Source organism: Nannospalax galili, unplaced genomic scaffold (genome assembly GCF_000622305.1).
Source record: "Nannospalax galili isolate Female #2095 unplaced genomic scaffold, S.galili_v1.0 scaffold529, whole genome shotgun sequence".
NCBI classification, from domain to species: domain Eukaryota; kingdom Metazoa; phylum Chordata; class Mammalia; order Rodentia; family Spalacidae; genus Nannospalax; species Nannospalax galili.
In genome coordinates this window covers 1,982,675-1,996,062 of record NW_008360309.1, presented here as the reverse complement: position 1 = coordinate 1,996,062, position 13,388 = coordinate 1,982,675, and the positions used below count along the sequence as shown (strand labels likewise).

General features: G+C 58.0%; 2 protein-coding genes across 2 annotated transcripts; one reads left to right on the top strand and one right to left on the bottom strand.

The window, feature by feature from the left end:
• The first annotated feature begins 1,307 nt into the window (after positions 1–1,307).
• Positions 1,308–3,390, top strand: Ocel1 (occludin/ELL domain containing 1). The gene is made up of 5 exons (XM_029559406.1): positions 1,308–1,471; positions 1,679–2,237; positions 2,562–2,727; positions 2,913–2,966; positions 3,127–3,390. Exons 2-5 carry the CDS (start codon positions 1,774–1,776, stop codon positions 3,253–3,255), a joined length of 813 nt encoding a protein of 270 aa, XP_029415266.1. The 5' UTR covers positions 1,308–1,471; positions 1,679–1,773; the 3' UTR covers positions 3,256–3,390.
• A 1,582-nt stretch (positions 3,391–4,972) lies between these two features.
• On the bottom strand, positions 4,973–13,382 carry Nr2f6 (nuclear receptor subfamily 2 group F member 6). Its single transcript, XM_008824628.3, has 4 exons — positions 12,657–13,382; positions 10,146–10,240; positions 6,728–7,249; positions 4,973–5,620 (listed from the first exon to the last, which is right to left on the bottom strand). Exons 1-4 carry the CDS (start codon positions 12,935–12,937, stop codon positions 5,346–5,348), a joined length of 1,173 nt encoding a protein of 390 aa, XP_008822850.1. The 5' UTR covers positions 12,938–13,382; the 3' UTR covers positions 4,973–5,345.
• Positions 13,383–13,388: the final 6 nt, after the last annotated feature.

The following is a 13,388-nucleotide window of genomic DNA, read 5'->3' as shown; positions in this document are numbered from 1 at the left end:
TCAGGCTATCAGACAACACCTGATTAAAACCTGGTAGCTCCTGTGCCAGAGGGCATGTATCTTGTGACGGGCATTTCAAAAGTAAGTCAGGGAGGAGAGCAGAAGGCGCCCCGCTGAGAAGGGGCTATCCGGACATGGGGAGACTGCTACCCTAAACAGCAGGGGTCCCCAATAGCTGCCCAAGCATCCCCAGAGCTCACTAGCCAGACAGCCTAGCCTAATGATGAGCTTCAGGTTTAATGAGAGACCCTGTGTTTCAAAACAAGGTGGAGAACAAGAGGTAAACACCCACAACCTGCTCTGATCTCTGCATGTGTACCCACAAACAAACAAACAAAAATACTAAAATTTCATCGAGCATGGTGGCGCAAGCCTTTAATCCCAGCACTTGGGAGGCAGAGGCAGGCAGATCTCTGGGTTCAAGGCCAGCCTGGTCTACATAGTGAGTTCCAGGACAGCTGTGGCTACAGGGAGACACTGTCTCAAAAAGACCAAAAAATAAATTTTGAGGCTGGAGAGAGCTCAGCAGTTAAGAGCACTGGCTCTTGCAGAGGACCTGGGTTCAATTTCCAACACCCACATGGTGACTAACCATTCCAGGGGAAGCCAAAGCCTTCTTCTGACCTCCATGGGCATTGCACAACATACGCACATTTATAGGCAGGCAATACACTCAAACTAAAAATAGTATTTTAAAATACTTCAAAAAATATATATACTGGAGAGATGGCTCAGTGGTTAAGAGCACTGACTTCTCTTACAGGACTGGGGTTCAGTTCCCAGTACCCACATGGTGACTAACAACCATGTAACTCCAGTTCCAGGGGAATCCAACACCTTCTGACCTCTGAGGTCACTGCATGACAGGGATGCACTTACATGCAGGCATAACACATAAAATGTTTTATATATAATATATATTATATAAATTAATAGCCAGGCATGGTGCTGTACTCAAAAGCAGAGGTAGCCAGATCTCTAGGAGATCAAGGCGAGCCTGGTCAACATAGTTGGGGCTACTGGGAGACCCTGTCACACACACACCACACACACACAAATTACTAGACTGGCCTGGTGGTGGTGCAACACCTTCAATCCCAGCACTCGGGAGGCAGAGGCAGGTGAATCTTGAGTTCCAGGCCAGCCTGGTCTACACAATAATATCCTGTCTCAAAAAACAAAAAATATATATATAATTACTAAAACACCTAGGTCAAGTTTGGTAAAACCACCTGAGTTTTTCAGGCAAATAGATTTTCAAAGGGTGACTGGCCCCAGACACAGCTCCAGGGATGACTGAACCCGCTAGTACCGAGGTCAGCGGCCGGGCCCCGCCCTGCCCGCCCTGCAGGCCGCACCCCCCGCAGGCTGGCTGCCCCGCCGTCCGGCACACCACACCCCACGCTCTGGCGCATTTCCTGCAGCACAGCCAGGCGCGGATCCCCGGCGCTGGAACAGGTGACATCAGGAGGTGCCGCCAGTGTGACTCGCGGGCAGGAAGGGGCCGGGGGCTCTGTGGGGCCTGACCGTGGGCTGCGGCGCGAGAACGGGGGTCTCCTCGACCCGCCCCGGGGTCACCGCGACGTCCGGACTCCTCTGCATCGCGTCCTTCCGGGTTCCGAAGCGGGGGGCAGAGTCCGGGCTGCGCAGCCGGCCAACCGCGTTCCTGTGCACGTAGAGGCAGCGGTGACGGACTTCGTGCGGCTTGCTCTCCGGAATTCTGCAGCTGAGGGGTGGAGTCTGGGTTGTACGGCGAGCCAACCGCGAGCGTCTATGCAAATAGGGGCTGGCCCCGCCCCCAGACGCGAGCTCGGCCCTCCGGCCTCCGTCCGACCCCGGCCCGCGCGCTCCAGCCGCGATGCCGCACGCGCTTTGCGCCCGGCCGTCGGGGGACGCCCGAGCGCCCAGGTCCCGCGCACGCCCACCCAGGAGCGCCCGCAGCCCCGCACTGCCGGCCCCGAGGCCCGGGTGAGTATCATTTCGGCGCCCCCAGGTCGGGTAGCCCCCGCTTCCCGACACTCCTTCATCGGGATCCCAGCTGCTGCGCAGACACTGCTGCCTGGGGTCCCTGAGCGCAGCGCCCGCCGCCGGCAGTGCCAGCCTGGGGCCCGGGAGCTCCGGCCGAGGACCCGGAAGATTGTGTTTGAGGATGAGCTGCGCTCCCGGGCTCCTCTGCACCCCGAGAAGCGCCCCGAAGGTCGGGGACCCAGCCCTCACTCAGTGCCGGACTATGAACTGTGAGTGCCCGAGTTTGCGTCTTCGTGTTTATGAGCAGGTCTGGCCATGTAGCCCAGGCTTGCCCCAAGTCATGATCCTACTGCCTCAGCCTCCAGGGGCATGGGATAGGATAGCAAGTACACCAGCACCTGGAGAACCTGAGAACTAGGAAGGGCCCTAAGGCCCTGGCTCTGATGAATAAGGGTTTACCGAGTCGGGAAATGGAGGTGGGGGTTGAAGGGTGGAGGGAGGCACGTGGATCCAGCACGGGCAAAAAAAACACCAAATACAGTGAGTGAAAAGACAGTTCTTCCATCACTCTCTGACCCCTTCAAACCTGAAAGCAAGTACCCAGCACTGAGCAGCCAGAGGGCCCGGAGCCGCTACGCAGCAGTGTTCCACGACCAGTACGGAGAGTTCTTGGAACTGCAACGACAGGTGGGGGCCACACACGTCAAGCTCCAGCAGCTGAAAACCCTGCTAACGTCACTGCCTGCACCCCAAAGCCAGGTCAGCCCCTCATCCCCACAGCCTCCAGGACACCACAATGTCTGGGACAGTTCTGTGCGGGGTGGGCTTCGAGACTCACTGCCGTGGTCGGCCCTCGAAGGCCCCTTCCTCCATCTCAGCCTCAGTTTCCCCATCCTTCTTGGGTCCCGTGCTCCTGAGCTCCTTCCTCCACCTTATCTTTGCAGAAGGAAGCTCGGCTGGTAGCTCGTGTCTGGAGAGAGTTTGAGAGGAAACGCGTGGTGAGTGGGGACTCTGGGTACCACAGCTTTGCTTGGGCACCTCTAATACTGTCCTGAAGCTGGGACCCGAGTACAGAAAACTCAGGTTTATAACAAAAAGAGCTAAACAGCTTGAGGATCTAGGGTGCTGTGATGACCTCCTCAGCTCCCTTCCTCCCAGGATCCTGGCTTCCTGGATAAGCAGGCTCGCTACTGCTACCTGAAGGGTAAACTGAGGCACCTCAAGGCCCAGATCCGAAAATTTGATGACCAAGGGGAAAACAACAGCGACAGCTCTGTGTACTTCTGAGTATCCTGATGACCCAGTGGCTGGCCCCTCCTCTGGACCCCAACTCTGACCCCATGGAGACCCTGCCTCAGTTCTAGTGGAATTCCTCAAAATCCCATAGAATAAACACGGGTTAGAGGCCTACTGTGTACAATTTCCCAAAAGCATCCTTCCAATTTACAGAGGGGGAAATGAGACTCAGAGACAGGGGCCTCTCCAAGGTCTCAGATGGGGACATCGTGGTGGGGCAGGAGGCTTGTGCGTTGGAAGTGTTAAGTGCCCTCAGTGAGGTAGACCTGAGGTTTCCTGGAGAACTGTGGTGCAATGCTGGGAACCTGCCAGAAGGGGGCACAGCTCTCCAAGGACACCCTGGTTCCCACTGCCTGCCTAAAAGTTTGCCTGGCTTGCTGGAAGGGTCACCAGCTTAACTCATTAGGGTGGGGGAGCACTGCACCGGTGCCAGACTCCCTGCCAGGCTGTGTGGCAGTGGGACAGACACTACCCACTCTCAGACTCATCTCCGTGGAAGCCAAGACAGTGACAATATCAGCTGCAGGCCAGAAATATAATGCCACCAGGGACTGCCCTCAATCTCCTAGTCTAAGGAACATATTCCTGGGCCCAGCTGGATGGCTAGTCCACAACCAGTGAACCACAGGATATCTTTCTGCAGAGAGAGCCACATGAGTAGGGTTTTGTAGGAAAATGAGGGGCTCAGTTGGCTGAGCACAGATCTGGTGCTTTCTCCCTAGAGCTGAGCCCCAAACTTCCTGGTTCCTTTCCCCCACCACACATCAACTCAGTTAAATCTACATTTTCCAAGTGTGCCCCACCTTTCAAATGCCAATTTAAACATTATTTTTATGAGTGTCTTGCATGTATGGAAATGCACCATGTGTGTGCAGTATCCGTGGAGGCCAGAAGAGGGTGTTGGCCCTGGAACTGGAGTTAAAGATGGTTATCAGCTACCACGTAGGTGCTGGGAGCCAAATCTGGGTCCTCTGCAAGAGCAGCCAGTGGTTTTAACCATTGAGCCATCTCTTCAGACCCTCAAATGTCAATTTTAGAAATGGAGGTAATTTAAGTACTTATGGTCAGAAATTGAACTCAGATTAATCTAGACATAAAACAGTGGGTCTGCCAGGCGCATTGGCGCATGCCTTTAGTCCCAGCACTCCACTTGGGAGGCAGAAGCAGGTGGATCTCTGTGAGTTCAAGGCCAGCCTGGTCTACATAGTGAGTTCAGGCCAGCTGGAGCTACAGGGAGACCCTGAATCAAACCCAGGCCCTCTCCAAGAGCAGCCAGTGCTTTTAACCGCCCAGCCATCTCTCCAGCCCCTATTGTTTTTATTTTATGTATATGAGTGTATTGCCTGCATGTGTGTAAGTGCACCCCTGTCATTCAATGCCCGTGTGGTCAGAAGAGGGCGTCGGATCCCCTGGAACTGGAGTTATGGATGGTTGTTAGCCACCATGTGGGTGCTAGGAATTGAACCCGGGTCCTCTGCAAGAGCAGTCAGTGCTCTTAATTACTGAACGATCTCTTCAGCCCATGCTCATGGGCTTTTAAGATACCTAAGTGTTTCAGGTGTGACTTGATCCAGATAACTTGAGAAATTCTTTCTGAACCTGGACTTGCACTCCCCAGCAGGACAGGGCCTGGTCCCACCCCACTGGAGCCTCGCTGGGCCAGGCCTAGGTTACTTCCTGGCCCTGCAGTACAAAGTGGAGGCTGGGAAAGCAGGAAAGGTCTTTATTATTGGCCATGACTTAGCTTCACGTAGTGTTCACAGAGCCTCCCAGCCCACACTACCCCTGCCTAGCTGCAGCAGCCCCTCCAGACACCTGGCCCATACCCATTACTCCGAGGCCACCACCACACTGGCTCAGGATGGACAGCCCCCCCGCCCCCCCCCCCCCGCAAGGGGCTTTGGGGAGGATAGGGCTGGGGCCTAGATGAGCCAACTCTTTTTGGTTTCTTGATCATTTAAAAAACAAAGAAACATTTCACAGTCTTTAAAAACAGAATCAGTCTCAGCAAAGAAGCCAGGGTCCTTCTCCCTGGGGTCCCCTTGAGTCCCAACATCCATGCATGTCTCAGGAGGTGTCTGTCACTGACTGGAGCCATAGGGCCAGTTGAAGGCGCTCCCTGACAGCAGCATGTCCCGGATGAGTGTCTCAATGGGTGTCTTGCCCACCAGGCGCATGAAGAAGAGCTGTGAGATGAGAGATGCAGGCACTGCTCGGAGGGCTGGCAGCCGAAGCAGCAGGCGACCAAAGCGCTGGGGCTGTGATGGATATTGGGCGCGAATGTACTCGGTGAGAGCCACCTGGGCCTTCTCCTGGAGGCTCTCCACATGAGCTGGGTCTGAGAGGCCGCAGGCATCTGCAGGAGGACACAACACAGGGCAGTCACACTGGGGGAAGCAGGGCAAGGGGCTAGAGGGATTGGTGGAAACACCCCTGGGGGCAGGCACTTGTGACCAGAGATGGGACCCCAAGGCACAAAAGGAGTGGGTGGGGTCCACCCTTCAGGGACATGGAGGTGGCCTCATTTGAGGACAGCTTGGCACTAAGGATCCCCCCAGGGAACAGGCTGGAGAGACGAGTCCTAAGGAAATGAGGGGAACACAGTAGGGCTGCACCTGCTGGATGGGTACCAAAAGAGCTGTAGCAGGTCAGCCCTGCCCTGTGGGAGAGGAACCGATGATCTCCACCCATCACAGGCAGGGCCTTGGAACCACCTGCTGGCCCAGGTCCATCTGGAGGGTGGAGGTTGTAAGCCAGGATGAGGCAGTTGGGTCAGGCAGGAGCCCACACAACCCTTTTATTTGTTGAGGTGGGGACTGAACAAGGTCGAGCTATATAGCCCAGACTGTCCTGGAACTGGCAACTTTCTTGCCTCAGCCCACTCAGGGCTGGGGTGATGGATCTGCACCACGGTGCCACCACCCACTTCCATGAGGACTGGAGTTACTGGACCCAGCTCAGGTCACAAGAGAATGCTGGGGTTAGAAGATTGAGATGTTCCACACCTACATGGCCCTCTACAACTTCCCCCTCCGACACCAATGCTGACCGTGGCCAGGGGCATGTTTGTGGAGTGACCCTTGGAGAGTATGGGGTGGAGCCTAACTCCTGCCTTCCTGGGTCCCCCATCCCAGGGATCATGGCATGGGAGGAGAAGTGGCCCTGTGGGGCATGACCTGGGCTATCATAGGGGGTAGGGCAGGGGTCCAGAGCACCACCCTGGTGGGCGTGGTCTGGACAGAGTAGCACCAGGGGCATAGCCTATAGAGGTTAGAGGTGTGGCTTGGAAGTATAAGGCCCGGCTGCTGACTAGAGATGTACCCTAGGTCAGTTGTTTTAAGGTTGGGGCGTGTCCTATGAATGTGTCCCATGGGCCTGTGGGCGTGTCCCGCGGGCGGGGATTGTGGGGGTATGTCCCGTTTGCCCTCCGGTGGGCGTACCCGCCCACTCACCCCCCACTTACCAGGCGTGAAGAGCGCGATGGCCTTGAGGCAGCCGTACTCTGCGGCGTCCACCTGCAGGCGGCCCAGCTTGTCCACCTGCTCCTGGAAGGCGCGCACCTGGTCCATGAAGGCCACTGCGCGCTCCGCGGCCATGGGCGCGGCGTGCAGCCCGGCGGCGGCCAGCAGCGGGGCGGTGTGCAGCGGCAGCGCGGCCTGTGCGGCGTTCAGCACGAACAGCTCGCTCCAGCTGAGCCGCAGCAGCGCCACCTGGTCCGCGGGAGGCAGGTCTGGGAAGAAGGGCGCGTGGCGGGCCCACTCCACGGTGCTGAACAGCAGACGCGCCGCCAGCTCGCACACGTTGTCAATGCCCAGCACAGCGCCGCCGCCGCCAAAGCGCCCGGCCGGATAGGGCTCAGCCCGCAGCAGCTGCGCGATCAGCTCGGACACCGGCGGCCCCGGGAACAGCTCCGCCGGCAGCGCGGATGGGGGACTGGACGCCGCCGCCGCCGGGAGCGCGTGCGGTATGCGGCCGCGCTGCACCGCTGCGGGAGAGGGTCGTCAGCTCCAGCATGGAATGCACCCCGAACCTGCAGCGCCACCCCACCGTGCCACGGGGGGGACGCATGCGCGGGTCACCTGGACCGAGACTCCATTTGCACCTTGCTGAGTGGACCCCAAACCGCAGCACCCCTTCCTACACACCCATCACTAACCTGACCCACTGTCCTGAATCTTATCACCCCTGGATCCCCTCTTCCTGCAAGAGTTAAGCTCGGGCTGAGGCCTGGAAGCTGCATCTGTCAGTCATCAGAGACTTAGAGCCGGTATCTGAGCCCAGGAGGAGGAGGAAGTCCCTGGCCAGCCTGGTGCTCAGGCCCAGCTCCCCGTGAGACCACATGCTAAGACAGCCTGGTAGTTTTGTCTCAGTTCCAGGAGTGGGTGTGGGGCCTGGCAGGCTGAAGCTGCCACTGCTAGGCTAGCCCTCAGTGAGCACACCTCTCATCCCAGCCCTGGAGAGGTGGAGGCAGGAGGATCAGGAGTTCAAATCCAGTCTCAGCTACATAGTAAGTTTGAGGCCAGCCTAGGCTACATGAGCCCCTGCCTCAAAAAATAACAAAAACAACAAAAAAGAACCACTGCTTATCTGAGTTATCTCCTCAGTCACCAGGCAGGGGGTAAGAGGGAAACTGAGGCACAGAGGGGCAGAGCTTCGTTCCTCAAGCCACTCTGGCAGGGACGAGACACCTGGGTGGGGAGGGAGCAGGAGACTAATGAGTGCACGGTGCCCAGCTGGCATGCTGTCTGGCTAGGGCTCCAGAGCAACCCAGGGGGAGCCATCACCTTGGGGTCGGACTAGAGTCAGGGATGCAGGGGACATGGGGAGGGGCCCACCCCACCCAAACACTGGAGAAGCAGGAGCTCTCAGAGCCACCTGTCACAATGCTCCGGAGGTCCTCCCAGGTTAGGGTTCCCTCTGGGCTCACTGGATAGAGACTCCACCTTCCAGCCCTCCCTGACCCAGCCCTGCTCACACCCCTCTGCACTGGCCTTCTCCTTCCTTAGAACCCTTCCCAGCTGCTGCCGCCTCCTCTACTCCCGCATCCTCACTTCCCTCCTCCTCCTCCTTCTCTTCCTCCTCTTCCACAGCCTAGACTATAGGAGTTCAAATCCCACTCACAGCCTTAGTGCCCTAGCAGCCTCAGTGATCTGCTGTGCCTCAGTTTCCTCACATGTCAAATGCAGAATACAATGTTAAGAACTGAGCCGAGAATCTACACAACTTGCTTTAAACTAGTTCCTGCCACACAGGAAGTGCTGGATGGATGGTAATTCCAGCCAAGAGTCATTTATTGAGCATCTACAGTGTATCAGACCCTGGACTAGGCCCTGGAAATGTGGTGTTGGAAGTGTAAGTTTCAGACCAAGGCACTTGGTATGGAATAAAAGGGGCCAGGGGGTGCATCTGGGAAAAGCTTGAGGGAACCTGGCCATGTGGGGAAGTTAAGAGATGTCTCAGGGAACCAGGAGGTGTCTAGGGGGAGCTGGGCTGAGTCTGAGGGAGCCCAGCTGTGTCTACAGAGAGCTGGGCCATATCTGGGGGAAGCCTGGCCATGTCTGGATCTGGTCAGTGTCTGTGGGAGCAGGGCCATGTCTGGGGAAGCCAGACCATATCTGGGGAGAGCCAAGCTGTGTCTGGGGGAGCCAGGCTGAGTCTGAGGGAGCTGGCAGTACCTAGGGGAGCCAGCCCATTTGGGGAAAGCCTAGCCATGTCTGGGGCAGCTGGGGAGTATCTGGGGGAGCAGGTGGTGTTTAGGAAGCTATATTAGCAGCTGGGGCTCAAGGCTTTGGGGCCATGAGTTATCATCACAGAAATTTTGCCCCCACGGGCCGAGATTTGGAGACCTATCAGATTTGCCATCAACAGACAAGTAGATGTAAAAATCCAGGATTGGGGGGACGTCTGGAGAGATGGCTCAGCAGTAAAGAGCGCCGGCTGCTCTTGCAGAGGACCAGGGTTCAATTCCCAGGACCCACATGGCGGCTGACAACTGTCCATAACTCCAGTTCCAGGGGAATTTGATGCCCTCTTCTGACCTCTGTAGGCACTACATGACAGGAGTGTACTTACATACATGCAGGCAATACACTTATACATGGAAAAAAAAATTTTAAATGATAATAAAAGATTTTTTTTAAACGCAGGATGGGGGGCCAGGGCAAGAATTACCCTCAAACTTGACCAAAGAGGATAATCAAGTAAGGTGTTTTTAAAAAACAAAATAACAACAACAATGAAAACAGTTTGGCTAGTACCCAGGCTAACCTGGAACTCAGCTCCTCCTGCCTCAGTCTCCTGAGTACTAGGATGATAAACCTGGGCTACCAAGCCTGAGTCCCCACATTTGAAGTAAAACTCCCAAGCAGCCTTTCCCAGCCTCTCCCTCAGGGGCCTCACAAGAACCACTCAACATTAAAGCAGGAGATATTCGGGTAAGGTTCTAGGAAGGACTTCTAGCCTGACCCATGACCCAGTAGCCCAGGTTGCAGCATGAAGGCCCACGAAGGCCCCACCCACCCCAAAGTCCAGACTCCCAGCCCCCAGGGTTCTGAGTGGCTGCCTCGGGGTTCCATTTGAATTCGAGGGGGGGGGCTAGTAGAATCTCCTGAGGTCCAGCTGTCCTGTATGTCTATCCACCCAGGTCCTGGGTAAGGACAGGAGGCTGGGCCTCCCCTGAAGCCTTTGGCTGTGATCTGCCCAGGTCCTGCCTTAGGCAAACATGCAGAGCACAGGGTGAGGGAGAACAAGTCAAACAGAAAGAGATCCAGGTTCAGAAAAGGGCAAGGGGGTTCCCAGGGGGCCGAGAAGGCAGGGTTTGGGGTACCTCAGCTGCATCCCCACAGCCCACCCCAGACCCCCAGTAAGGCCATGCCACTCACCCTCCTTCCGCATGCCCACCCGGAAGCACTTCTTGAGGCGACAGTACTGGCACTGGTTCCGGTGATGCTGGTCGATCTGGCAGTCACGGTTGGACCTGTGGACACACAAAGACCAGGGTTCCCTGTGACACTCGCATCCTCCTCCATGAACTCCCAAGAAACACCAGTGGAGGCTCCCTGAACTGAGGCAGGGGTCCCAAAGGGGTGCGGGGACTCAGTTTGCAAACCTGCAAAGAGCAACCAGATCTGAATGGATGCAGATGGCTACAAATCCTCTGGAAAGCTGATGAGCACACTAACTAGGAAGGGTACTTGGGAACTGGGTTTTGAGGTGTGATTAGGAGTTCCCCAGACCAGCAAAGGATACAGAGAACTGGATTTGAAATGCAAACTGATGGGATGAAATGTTTTCATTTAATTTGGTTCCCATCAAGCCAAATGCCAGCAGTGACTGGGTCCCAAAACTGTGGGGTCCCAACGTTACAGCTTATGATTAGATGAGTGAATAACCCATTTCTTTACCAGGCACCAGGTACTACCGAGCATAGAAGTCCCTGGGCCCAGTGTTTCTGGGAGTTTCGGGGAGCAGCCTCAAGGTCCTAGTCCTGCTTTGGCCACCCCAGAAAGGGGCAGCAAGAGCCCAGATGCAGTGGGAACAAAGCCAACAGTCAGACAAGCAGTGGGAGGGGTAGCCAGGGCAGCAGGGCAGAACTGGCTATACCTGGAAGGGAGTTCTGCTCAGGGAGGTCTGCCTCCACTTCCCCGAGAGCTGTCCCTCCTGGTTAAAAACAGCAACAAGGGAACTCATAAGCTCTTTAGTTACGTGCATGCTTTGTCTGATGGTGCAGCCCAATTCTGCCCAGTCTCTCAGCTTTGGGCTTTGACCCCAACTTTTGTTGTTTTGGGATGGGGGGCGTCTCACTATGTTGCACAGACTGGCCTGATACCAGGGCTCCAGCCATCCTCCTGCCCCTGAGCTGAGGGGCTGTGGATATGGCCCAGCCCACCAGTTCCAGTGCTTTCTGATGACAGCGGTGCCCACTCAAACATCGGCCCTGGCTCTACCACAGCCCTCAACCCAGCTTCTCACACTTGCTCTTGACTGGTGTCTGGGTGCACCCCCTGATGTGGCCTCTCACTCAGGGTCCCTTGCATCCTCTCCTGCCTGGCAGTTTCCAGTGCTGTGCTACCTCCTGATGCCCCCACTTGAGTCACTTGGACTTCGGTTGCTGGTTTCTCACCTTTGGGGTTCAGAATCACTGATCACAACAGGTCACACAGCACAGGTTCCAAAGAACCCATCAGGCCTTGCTGCCATTGAGGGCCACCCTTGGGGAGCTAGAGGACCCCAAACCCTAGCCTCCTTCACAGTCCCCAAAGGCCCCACCCAGAGCCAGCACTTATTCCAGACGCAAAATGAGGACAAAGTCAGGTGACCCAGTTACAGCCACAGCTGGGGGGGGGCAGGCCACCCTGATGTGGCCCTGACCCTGGACCTGCTCCAGGCCAGACCCCCACCAAACTGGCCATTGGCAGATCCTCCGGAAAATACCCGAGCCACATACCCCTGATAAGCTCAAAGCCCAGGACCCTCATGTGTGACCCTGGGGCTCCAGGGACCACTTTGGGCCTCAGCTCTGTATATCTGGGAAACGGGGCTGTCTTTCAGAGATCCCCTAAGTACCTGGGGTTGCACAGCCCGGTGTCTTAAGCATGTTAAATGCTCTGTAACCCCAGGGCTGGACACCCCAACCTCTTTTGCAAGGAACCTTCTGGCCCCAGCAGTAACCAGTAGGCGAGGCCACGCCCTGCTTGCCCTGCACAGGGGTCCTCCAGCGGCCCCTCCGGAGCGCATCTCCCACCCGTGTCTGCCTCAGAGCCGCCCCAAAGTTGAAAGGATTGTCCCAGGGCCTGAGGCGGCTCCAGTCCTGGGAGGGGGGTGCGGTCAATTCCGGTGGCCTTGCTGGCCCTCCAGTGGCAGCTTCCGGTGACCCAAAGCCCGGAGTGAGCCCAGGGGGTGTCCTGGGGTCCGCAGGCCCAGCTCCCATGCCCCTGCGAGGGTGCCCCCCCATCCGCCGCTGGCCAGGGCGACTTTGGAAGTGATATTTGACCCAAGGGCGGCCGTATCGATCGGTGAGGCCCAGACAATGGCCCCTGGATGCCGGCAGCCTCGCGGCGCAAGTTCCACCTCTGATTCCCACTCGCGACGGGTACGCACGAGAAAAGGGGCGTCCTGGCGATGGATAAGGGGCCAGGGTCCCCACTCCTGACAGCACCCACGACCCCTCCCCGCGCGGCAGGAACCAGCTCCCCAGGGGAGAAGAGCAGTAAAGACCATCTGCTGGGAGGAGGATGGGGAAACACCTGCATGTATGCAGCGCCAACTGTATACCCGACCTCAGCAACGGCCATGCGGGCGTTGTGGGGCGCGGATGTAGTGCAGGGAAGGTCAGCGCCAGGCCCAAGGTGACCGAGCTCGAGGCCGACGAGGTGTCCGCGCGTGGGGCTCACCTGCAGGTGTAGCTCAGGTTGCGGCGGACGCTGCGCTTAAAGAAGCTTTTACAACCCTCGCAAGTGAACACGCCGTAGTGCTTCCCGCTGGACCGGTCCCCGCACACCACGCAGTCCACCTGCAGCCCGGGCCGCTCTTCGTCGCCGGGCTCCGCATCGCTGGCCGCCCCAGGAGGCGATGCCGAGTCGTCCTCGGTCGCGCGTGGGTAGCTCCCACCCGCCTTGTCCACGCCGTTTGTGTCGCCTCCGGGGCCGCCCCAGCCCCCGGTCACCATGGCCATAGCCCCCCGGGCGGCGGGGTCCGCGAGGGGTGGGAGTCGGTCCCCTGCGGGCGCGCCTGGCAACCCGGGGGTTCTCCGTTACCCCGCGCGCATGTGGGGCGCGCACGGGGGGCTCCGAACGCACCCCCAGAAAAAGTTTTGCAGCAACTTCCTGCGGCCGGTCCGCGCGCCCGGCAGGAACTGGTCGGGCCGGTTCCAGGCCAACTTTCCCACGCGTGCCCGCAGCCGACGGGGGCGCGCTAGAAGCGCGGGTCGTGGGCATCCGGGCCCTGTGGCCGGGTGTCCTGGGGTCCCGGCGGGGACACACGAGCCATGGCTAGAGCCGGGGCAAAGTTTGGCCGCAAGTTGCGCGGCGCGGGGGAGGGGCGTGCGCGCGGGGCCGCGGGGCCCGGGTGCGCGCGGAGCAATAGGGCCCGGTAGGGAGTGCGGCGCGCCGCCTGCCCTTGCCCGC

Coding starts and splice junctions, on each gene's coding strand:
- Ocel1 (XM_029559406.1), top strand. CDS start 1,774: ATGCAAATAGGGGCTGGCCCCGCCCCCAGACGCGAGCTCGGCCCTCCG. Junction 2,238..2,561: donor TCAGTGCCGGACTATGAACT/GTGAGTGCCCGA, acceptor CAAACCTGAAAG/CAAGTACCCAGCACTGAGCA. Junction 2,967..3,126: donor AGTTTGAGAGGAAACGCGTG/GTGAGTGGGGAC, acceptor CCTTCCTCCCAG/GATCCTGGCTTCCTGGATAA.
- Nr2f6 (XM_008824628.3), bottom strand. CDS start 12,937: ATGGCCATGGTGACCGGGGGCTGGGGCGGCCCCGGAGGCGACACAAAC. Junction 7,250..10,145: donor GGTGGGCATGCGGAAGGAGG/GTGAGTGGCATG, acceptor CCTCTCCCGCAG/CGGTGCAGCGCGGCCGCATA. Junction 5,621..6,727: donor CATCGCGCTCTTCACGCCTG/GTAAGTGGGGGG, acceptor GTCCTCCTGCAG/ATGCCTGCGGCCTCTCAGAC.